Source organism: Tachysurus fulvidraco, chromosome 6 (assembly GCF_022655615.1).
Source record: "Tachysurus fulvidraco isolate hzauxx_2018 chromosome 6, HZAU_PFXX_2.0, whole genome shotgun sequence".
In the NCBI taxonomy this organism is placed as follows: Eukaryota; Metazoa; Chordata; class Actinopteri; order Siluriformes; family Bagridae; genus Tachysurus; species Tachysurus fulvidraco.
Window position 1 is genome coordinate 24,895,188 of NC_062523.1, and position 11,263 is coordinate 24,906,450.

General features: G+C 40.9%; 1 protein-coding gene across 1 annotated transcript in view; it reads right to left on the reverse strand.

The window, feature by feature from the left end:
• kcnh3 (potassium voltage-gated channel, subfamily H (eag-related), member 3) overlaps positions 1-10,766 on the reverse strand; it is a 168,098-nt gene extending 157,332 nt beyond the window's left edge. Inside the window, exon 1 of the mRNA XM_027143559.2 lies at positions 10,156-10,766. Within this exon, the coding sequence (XP_026999360.2) occupies positions 10,156-10,231 (76 nt within the window). The 5' untranslated portion in view covers positions 10,232-10,766. The remainder of the gene's footprint in view (positions 1-10,155) is intronic.
• Positions 10,767-11,263: the final 497 nt, after the last annotated feature.

The window sequence follows — 11,263 nt, forward strand, 5'->3', positions numbered from 1 at the left end:
TAGCAGCTGGATACTGAGAGGGAGTGGAGTCTATGGAAGCGGATATTTTTCTAACGACGGACAATTGGCCAAGGCTAAAGCAAAAGGCGAGCAGTGTGGGAAAAAAAAATGGGAACAGTTTCGCGGAAGGGAGGGGAAGAAAAAAAACATAAAAAAAAAAAGAAGGAGGAGAAGGGTGGGGGAAGAAATGGTGGACAAGAAGCAATGTGGGGAGGGGGAGGAGGCGGGAACAGCGTGTGGTGGGGTAAAATGGTCCACTATAGGGGCGAGTGGGTGATGTGGAGTGGGGGAGGTGGGGGGAAATGTGGGCGGTGTGCAATGTGGCTATGTGGCGTGGGGGGTGGGGCAAACAAGAGGGTAACTAGGATCAAACTGCAAAGAGAAAATAACACGCCGGCCCATACCGGAGGATGGAAGGGAAAAAAAAACAAGAGTGAGAAGCAAAAAAGGCACACCACACACATAGCACATCCACATTGGCGGGGGGGCGTAGCTGGCCCCACCTCCTCCTCCTTCCTATTCTCCCTCCCACTTCTTCCAACCCCACCCTTTTGCCCTGCCTCTTTGGCTCTGGTCCCCATAGGAAGATTTAAGTAAAATAACTAAACAAATAAAACCAAATAAAAGGTTGTTTGTTTTTTATTTAAACTTTTAAATTATCTGCAAAATGTAATGTAAAGAAGTCCAATTTCCTAGAAGGGAAAGGTAAAGACCTTTGTGTGTATTACCTGCAGGTGGATACAAACCATTAGCACGTTGTTACAGAGCTTGTCTTATTTAAGCCTGTTATTTAGTTTGCTTGTAAAACCACATACAGCATTTCAGCTAAAGAACACACATCTACAGGCGTGTAACGACATGTTGACATTTCTTAATAAAGGACTGAATATTTAATGATATTTTACACACACACACACACACACACACACACACACACACACACACACACACACACACACACACACACACATTATATATATATCACTTTTGAATCCATAAACAAGCAAATCAGTGCCTTAAATTAAGATAAGACACTAATTATATAACATTATATATACTCCTCTTCTCCTAAGCAGCAAAAATGAAAAGAAAAAATGTGTGTGTGTGTGTGTGTGTGTGTGTATGCATGTGTGTGTACGAGTGTGTGTTAAGGGTGTTGTGTGTGTTAGGGGTGTTAATGATATGTGTGGAGGTGTCTGTGTTTTCGTCATGAGTGTTTAGTGCTATGTCTGTGAGTGTGATAGAGGTGTTAATATGTGTGAAGGAAAGTGTGTGTTGGGGTGTTAGGAATGTGTGTGTGTGTGTGTGTGTGTATGTGTTAGGAATGTTTAATGTTATCTGTGCATGTATGTACTGTATGTAAGGGGGTTAATGATATGTGTGAAGGTGTGTATGAGTTTTTAGTGATGTGTCTGTGTGTGTTAGAGGTGTATACTGTTGAGTGTGTGTGTGTGTGTGTTATGAGTTTTTATCGATGTGTGTGTACAGTATGTGTTAGAGGTGTTAATGATATGTGTGAAGGTGTGTATAGTGATATGTCTGTGTGTGTGTTAGGGGTGTATACTGATGAGTGTGTGTGTTATGAGTTTTTATTGATGTGTGCATGTGTTACAGGTGTTAATGGTGTGTGTAAAGGTGTGTATGTGACCGTTGGGGTGTTCACTGATATGTGTGTAAAGGTGTGTATGTGACCGTTGGGGTGTTCACTGATATGTGTGTGTTATGAGTTTTTATTGTGTACATGTGTTACAGGTGTTAATGGTGTGTGTAAAGGTGTGTATGTGACCGTTGGGGTGTTCACTGATATGTGTGTGTTATGAGTTTTTATTGTGTACATGTGTTACAGGTGTTAATGGTGTGTGTAAAGGTGTGTATGTGACCGTTGGGGTGTTCACTGATATGTGTGTGTTATGAGTTTTTATTGTGTACATGTGTTACAGGTGTTAATGGTGTGTGTAAAGGTGTGTATGTGACCGTTGGGGTGTTCACTGATGTGTGTGTAAAGGTGTGTATGTGACCGTTGGGGTGTTCACTGATGTGTGTGTAAAGGTGTGTATGTGACCGTTGGGGTGTTCACTGATATGTGTGTGTTATGAGTTTTTATTGTGTACATGTGTTACAGGTGTTAATGGTGTGTGTAAAGGTGTGTATGTGACCGTTGGGGTGTTCACTGATATGTGTGTGTTATGAGTTTTTATTGATGTGTGCATGTGTTACAGGTGTTAATGGTGTGTGTAAAGGTGTGTATGTGACCGTTGGGGTGTTCACTGATATGTGTGTGTTATGAGTTTTTATTGATGTGTGCATGTGTTACAGGTGTTAATGATGTGTGTAAAGGTGTGTATGTGACCGTTGGGGTGTTCACTGATATGTGTGTGTTATGAGTTTTTATTGTGTACATGTGTTACAGGTGTTAATGATGTGTGTAAAGGTGTGTATGTGACCGTTGGGGTGTTAACTGATGTGTGCATGTGCCTTAGCGGTGTTTAGTGCTGAATCTACATACTATAGACTATAATGTATAGTATGTAGTCTTTCTTTGTCCCACAAGCACAGAAAATGACATTTGATGATACATGGTGTATAACTGGTCTCAACCCGATGCCCTTTAAACCTGTCTGGTGTGCACCTTATATCTGTATCTGTGCATTTGTGTCCTTTAAGAGCACATTATCTGATCAATATGACTCATGCATTCACGTTGGAAGAAAGTAGCCCCTGCCCCCTTGTTCCCCACCCCCACCCCCACCCCCTGGTCAGCCAGAAAAATCTGTTTATTTAAGATGTCTGCTTAGTGACAATGGAGCAGAGCCTTGTGAAGCTGTTGTGTTTGTGTATTGTGTTGAGTTGGCCGTGTGACACGGTTGAGTACGAACATGTCACTTTAACATGCTGTGATTCAAACTTGGGTGCGATGCTGAACTGAGCAGCGTGTAAAAGCAGCCCGTCTGTGCGAAGTGCATCCAAAACACTTCAGCTCACCGAACACCAGACAGCTCCAGATCTGCACACACGATCTCTCTAGCTAAGTGTCTTAACAGCCAAGGTTTGATCAGTCAGAAGAAATCTGTGAGTAGAGGAATTGATCTAGAAAGTAAAAACACGTTGTATGATCATGTTTGTTTACGCTGTTATGTCCTGTCCCAGGATCCTGAGACGAACTGAACATGAGCTGCACTGAGCCCGTAACATGTATGTATACTCCCCTTGTCCTATATTTATTTTCTTTATTAAAGACGAGGCTTATTATTATTGTTATTGCTAAAGTTATTGCATAGATAGATAGATAGATAGATAGATAGATAGATAGATAGATAGATAGATAGATAGATAGATAGATAGATAGATAGATAGATAGATAGATAGATAGATAGATAGATAGATAGATAGATAGATTTATAGATAGATAGGTGTGTTTGTGAGGAGGACCAAGTACAAAATAAAGCTATTCCTGATGAAATATATAATCACCTTCCATCAAATACCTGAATCATAAACATGGAATCATGTTCTACTGGATGGATGGATGGATGGATGGATGGATGGATGGATGGATGGATGGATGGATGGATGGATGGATGGAAAAATCATGGATGGATAGATAAATATACTGTATGGACGATGGAATAATGATGGATGGATGGATGGATAGATGGGTGGATGGATGATAGATGAATAATAGATTGATGGATGAATAGATGGATGACAGAAGAATGATGGATGGATGAATAGATAGATAGATAGATAGATAGATAGATAGATAGATAGATAGATAGATAGATAGATAGATAGATAGATAGATAGATAGATAGATAGATAGATAGATAGATAGATAGATAGATAAAAATGTATTGTCCTACAGGTAGCAGGAACCAGTGTAGATAAATATGTCTGTATATGTAAAAAAAAAAAAAAAAGTTATGTGCAAGTTGTCCAATACATCTAAAAAAAAAATTATATATATATATATATCGATCAAATGTGTGCATTATGTGCATTGTATGTACAAGGGGAAGCAAGGAATATACTGTGAGTGTGCAGATAATATAAGTACACAATTTACAAATATACGTAAACGAACGTAAACTAGAATTAAAGGTTATATAGAATTATAACTGGTAGAAAAGATGTAGCAGGATGTACAGGATGGAGCAGAGAGATTACTGCATTGTGATTACAGACAGTGAAGTATTAGTGCAGAGGTGTACACTGGAATCATATACTGTACTGTTTATAGCTGCAAAATACTTAATTATTTCGAAATGAATGCAAAAGTCCATTTTTGAGCCACTGCCTGAGACAAGAACAATAAATAAGAATAAAATAAGATAACTGATGTGAAGTTCAACTCTAATGAGCACATGTAGTACAGCATGCCAGTGTGTGCACGGAATTTACAGATAACATTTGTCTTAACAGTCCTTATTCGGTAGGTAGAACTGGCATCTTCTCTTCTCACATGCCCTAGCTGCAGCCTCGGGTGGATGAGGACAAGATTCAGCCCCTGATCGGCTTTACCATGTGGTTATGGGAGGTGTTCCTTTCTTTGACTGTATTGGGTTGAAATTGTCTTTCCTAGCTTCTCCACCTAGGAACACGCTCCTGTTTTTGCGCTTATCAGGAATCCAGGTAGAGTAGATCTCGTGGTTGTAGTCTAGGATGATGGCTGGCTTGTTCCTTTTTAGTAGTATTGGTGGTAAGGCTTGTTCCACGATGCTCCTCCTCTTCAGCAGTGAAGAAAGTATCACATGACCTTGTCCCCCTCAGTCCATCTGCCACATCAAGCACATACTGTACCACATCCCCTTGTTCTTCTCTGAGCCTCCACTGGTTGGCTTCCCTGTGTAGACTTTACATCTTCCACACACAGCTTGAATGTGTGTCACATGCCACCGATATCTTGATGCCATTCTTTGCTGGCTTGCTGAGCGTCCTACTGTATGTCATTCAGGAGGAGTTTCTCAATGGATGGTGTGATGAACATGTTAAGACAATGTTGTGGGCATGGGCAACTGCACACCTTCATGCTCTGGGGTCATGTTTATGACATTTTATGGTGCTATCCATTCCTTGGTTGTCATATTAATTAATAATTTTCCTGTCGTTTAACCAAAACGTTCAGCTTTTTTATGTGAAGATGATGCGTCGTGCTCTGAGTTGTAGTCATCCCCATCTTCCTCTTCATCTTCCTCTTCCCCACCTTCTTTTCTAAACTATTGTTTACTTGTTCCTCTGAAAAAACCTGATCTACGACCCGTCGGCCGCTTTAACGTGCAGTCGTGGTGGTTCTGTCATCTGTGGCACCATTACAGTCTCGGCCTGCATTCCCCTTTAATAAGCAATGCTTTTTTGTCTGGAGTTTATTTGCTTTGTCTGAAACTTGGGTTTAGGATGTGTGGGGTCAGGACAGATGTTGCACATCAGCAGAACACATTGTGTGTGTTTTGTGCTAATATGGAAACAAGAACAAAACCTTTGCTTCACTTTTTTCTAATACTGGGATCACTAAGAAAATTGCTCAAATTTTAAATAATAAAAAAAAGAACATTTAGGAGAATTTTGAGAGATCTGACAAAAATATCAGTTTATTTTTTAACCCTTAAGACAGCACAAATGCTCGCTATGTTGTTGGTGTGATTATATTTGCACTAGCTAGATTCTAGCAGGGAAATGGACAAGAGACAAACATCTTTGTTTTTAACAAGTATCGCTGCAATTGCATTTAATTGTCAGATGTTACCCAGAATATAGTAACCCGGACATAATGGGAAATATTTCATTATTGCGTAATATTATTGCATTTTTATACTGTGAGAGCTGAACGTTTTATTTTAAACTCCAAGTACATCTTACCCATGTGCCAGACAAGTGATATTGCTGGATGAGAGCACGAGTGTAAGTGTTTCTGTGCCTTTTTGTGTTGTCTAATTATATTATTGCACATTTGCCTCACCAAGCAATTTACTATGCAGCACAGAAAAAAAACAGATGTTATTATTCTTACAACTAATTTCAACTGACCTTTTGTGTCATAATGACTACAGTACAAACGATAGAAAAGCTATGCTAAGATGTCAATAAATGAGACCCTGGTGCATGGCTGTGCTTCCACAAAGCTAACTCACTGAACCGAACACATTTCTCATCATTGCTCTAAGTCGTTGCTTGTAGTCCGTCTGGAGAACTTCCAGCTTTTGAGCGGTGGCAACGTGTTGTTCGAGCTCTTTGCTGACAGCCAAGAGGCCACAATGCATTCTTGACACTGGCGGGAGTTAATTACAATGAGCGCTGTTGGAGGTGTATAATTAGCCGAGTGTGCGCACTTCGAGAAGGGTGCGGCCTCCGTTTATGCACTCCGAATTATACTGATCACTCTGAATGAGCCTCAGTCTTAAGGGTGGTGGTAAACATTTTTGCTTTTTTTTTTTTTTTTCACTCCATGGTAATCATCCTGCCTTGATGGATGAATGGAATCAGGGTTGGGGGTTAAATACATGGCGCAGAATGCTAGATCTCTAGCTGGAAGACTGGGCTCAATCTAGAGAGACATACATGAAAAGGAAAAGATTGGTTTCCACCAGTTCCACCTTGAGCACATTCATGCATTATTGATCTGCAGCTGCAATCACAACATTGTTTTAACTGTAATGCGTAGCGGTTAGTTCTTAATGGCTGTTTTTTGAATGGAGACATGATTTCAGACACACAGCATTCACCTCTTGGCGAACTAATTTTCTGCATCTTCTCATGCTGACAAAGCTTATTATTAATCTGTTCCTTACATGAACAACGCTTTGCTATTCTAAATCTTCTCCGGTTTTCAAAGCCTTCGCTCTCTCAATCAATCACGGGGTAAATCTAAAGGACCCGATTTGTAATGTGTGGCAGCACGCCCTTTACAGGTCATGATCTTTTTCTGATCTTTTATTGCTCACAGTTATAGATGGCTGCTTGCTAGGAAAACTTGTTTGTAGAGCTTTAGGCAATGTGTGAATGTGTGGGCGAGGCTGGCAGAACGCTGAGACTCATCAGTGACAAAAAAACTTGCAGGCCTACCAGAGCTAAGCTGGCAAGCATCCTTGTTCACAGCAGAACCACCTCAGATAATGATCTGCAGTTCTACAAAAGGTATTTTTAAGCAGCGCATTCGATGAAGCCCGTATCTTAATGTCATGGTGCCCTCTCTGTTGTAACATCATGTTGATTAAGTGAGCTTGGTACTGATAAGATTCGTTACCAATAGTCGTGACATTGTGTGTGTGTGTGTGTGTGTGTGTGTGTGTGTGTGTGTGTGTGTGTGTGTGTGTGTGTGTGTGTGTGTGAGTGAGTGAATGTGTGTGCGTGTGCGTGTGTGTGTGTGTGTGTGTGTGTGTATATATATATATATTTATATATATATATATATATATATATATATATATATATATATATATATCAGAGCAAGTACAGATGACGAGTACATCTTTGTGGACAGATAAGAAGAGCAGACCCGGCCAGGGCTAAGATGGGATCTTCCTCTTGTTCTGTTATTTCCCACTTTATTGAGTGCTTATCAACAGAGTGGGCCATGTAAATGGTTTAGGGAACACTCACTCAACAATCAGCTACAAAATGGAGCCGAAATGTGGATAAATTCAATACACTGGCTATGCAGCTATACTCACGATGCATTATACTAACAGGGCTAAAAAATGGAAGTGTTCTCACAGGAGCTATCACTCATGCCATACAAACTCAGGCTGTAAACACATACATTCAAAAATCCTATCATCCAAATGACTGATTCTCAGAATTCTGTAATCATTTATTAAGTACTAAGTAACAAAACCTTTGTCAGTATGGGACGATAAAAAGCAGCGTAACTCACCAAGCTATAAGTTAGTTATTATTGTCATGCTAATGAACCATACGCATTCATTTCCGTATCGCTTCCTAGCTCTCCCTGTGTGGTGTGTGTTAGCGAGCTTGTTAATCTGAGTAACACTGCATTGCTTCACATGTAAGAAAGTGGATTGAGCTCTAAAACTGGAAACTTTTCACATTACTGATGCCAATCCAGCACCCTCTGGTGAGCAGATAGTACAATGAAAAATACACGATAAATACTGATTCACTGTAGTCAGAAACGTTTCAGTGCAGGAAAGTATCCCGGACTTAAACGCTGTTTCACGACAAAACATTTGGCATGCTTCATGTTCGTGTGTGTGTGTGTGTGTCTGTGTGTGTGTGTGTGTGTGTGTGTGTGTGTGTGTGTGTGTGTGTGTGTGTGTGTGTGTGTGTGTGTGTGTGTGTGTGCGTACGTGTGCGTGTGCGTGTGCGTGTGTGTTTGAGCTTTTTGTTTTTTTCTAGAAAATGTAGGCTTGGAGACCAGATATTACAAGGCATCATGCATACGCACATTTACAACTAGGGGAAGTTAAGTTATCAGAGCCAATTCACATTGTCTGTGAAAACAGAGAGCACAGAGGAATTACAGCCAGTAACCTGAGCTCAAGATCAGAGCTCAAACCAGAGATTCAGAGCTGGGAGGCGTTATGGCAGTAGCACTACCTGCTGCACCAGAATACCAACTTTTTATCTGTGTACATTTATGGCATTTGTCAGAAGCCCTTATCCAGAGTGACATACATCTTTATCTCATTTTATACAATTGAAGGTTAAGGGTCTTGCTCAGGGGCCCGGCAGTGGCAGCTTTATGGACCTGTGGTTCAAACTCACAACCTTCTGATCAGCAGTCTAACACCGTCACCACTGAGCTACCAACATCATGCTTCACACAAAATATGTTTCAATGTACTGTAAACAGACCAAAGCAGCTACTTCAGGTTTGCACTGCAATTGCAGCCAAAATGCACATATAATAAATAACATCAGAATATGTTACAAGTTCATCAAAGCACTGGTTTTGTACTGCTCAGATGTGTCAATTGGTACAGTACTACACGGTTTGGGAAGCAGCCAGTCTCTCCCTCAGAAGTGCCCTCTCAACACTTTCCACCCCGCACACACCCGTCTGGTTACTCAGACCATCTGCTCACTAAATTACTCAACAAGAAAATGTATTCTTTTCTTTCCTGCAGGGCTTCTATTCTGAGAAACAGCAAAAAAAAGGATTCTTCAAGCAAGAATCAAGAACAAAGTATCAGGAACAATGAGAGCTGCTGCTAGTAACAATCAAGCTGCTAAAGCTGATTGGCACATGCACCTGCTTCTCTTTAGTATACACACACAGGACAGAGGAACAGCTTGCGACAGCAAAAATACTGTGTGTGCTGTTAAAGACAGGCCACGTCTTCTTTTGTCACCAGCACAGAGGAATTCAGGCTGTACACTGGAGATGGATGCAGTGTTATAGGACACATGGGGAACAGTTTATACTTTGTCTTCTGCGTTCTGTGGAAGTGACGTAAGAAAAATGAGGCTATGTAATAGATTTATTTTAGGTGAATATTTTGCCAAACGTGTTGACCTATATCAGTGAAATGCCATTGTCTGGTATTTATTATTACTATTGTTAAGAAGAAGAAGAAGAAGAAGAAGAAGAAGAAGAAGAAGAAGAAGAAGAATTCAATTATCATTATTATTATTATTATTATTATTATTATTATTATTATTATTATTATTGTCATTATTATTATTAACAACAGTAATAATATATACCAGACAATGACAAATAATATACCAGACAAATAATTCAATTAATTGTTATTATTATTATTATTATTATTATTATTATTATTATTATTATTATAAAGACTAGCAAAGTGACACAAACAAGCACAGGCACATGGTAAACACCCAGAAGACAACAAACTGTACTTTTCTCTGAGGTGGTCCAATAAAGATAACATGATTTCATCTGAAAGAAATTTAATGAAGTCACATAAATATAGCTAAAACTGTAAAAGCTTCCCCAAGCAAAAATTAAATATATATATAATATATTTATAAAAGCTGTTTCTTTGATGGTACAATCTGAATGATCTGGAAAAGTACAGTTTGGTACATGTATCTGTGAGAGCGCACACTAAATGCGGTGCGTGCCTCAGTGTTTGCATTTAATATCATGTTTATTTGGAACGTGAACGCAGCGGAAAGCTTGGACAAGGCCAGTGTGTGGAAGCTGAAACGCTCGTGCGGTTGCGCGCTACTCACGGGTGCCGTCGAAGCGCGTGGCGATCGTGTCGAGGAAGGTGTTCTGCGGGGCGAGAAGTCCCCTCATCACCGGCATCCTGCTCCGTGTGGAGCGGCTCCTCGCAGCCCTGCTCGAATCCTGCGGGCGCTGATGCTCAGCGCCGAAGCCTGAAAGGAACCGGGAGGTACCGGGCGCGCATCCCAGCCCCTGCAGGAGCGCCCCGATGCGCGAACCGCGACCCTCCAGTTTGGCAGCGGCGGCGGCGGGGCAGCGCACATGCCAGCCCCTTAACACAAATGAAGCATGCTCTCTCCTTTAGAGCATCAACTCAGCAGCAACAACAAAAAGAAATCAATAAATGTTAAAGTTCCCTTAAAGCTCTTTAAAGGCTTTTAAAGCAGCAGGTTGGAGTTGAAAAAGCAGCGCGCGCGCCAAAGGAACAGACTCCTGACAGTCTCAGCAGTGGAAAGTGGCAGCAGTAGGATGCTGTTCATCTCCTCCTTGTGCGTTGCTTGGTTTTCTTTGGTTGCCAGTGCCAGCAGATGTCAAGTCACGTGATCAGGCTCGGGGGAGCGGCGGGCGCTTTTTGTGCACGGTCGCAGGACAGGGAGGTGTATATATACACACACACACACACACACACACACACACACACACACACACACACACACACACACACACATCGGCTTTGTCTATTACACTGTGTAAACCCTGTATGATTTGCACTTGTTTTTGCACTTAACACAGTGGAAGAGCAATGAAGTTCAGCTAGTTTTAATGATGCATTGCGCATCAATGAAAACAGCTTTTGTTTACATTTTACATTAATCACACAATTTCATTTGCATCGAATTCACTGTTCGTCTAGGAAATAAATCTGTTCTACAACAGCCGTCTATTCATGTACCGTGCAGCACAATACACTGCACTTATTACATCCAGTCTCTGTGGAATTGTGGGAAATGAAATTGAGCTGAGGTTTTTTGGAGAGGAGGAAAAACGGTCGTGCATATAATCACACCTGGACTGCAAATGGCACTTGTGAGATGTGTTTTATTCCTTAAAACTCTCCCCAGTTGCACGGTATTGTTGGGTAGAGGAACACAACACTACTACAATAATGTACAG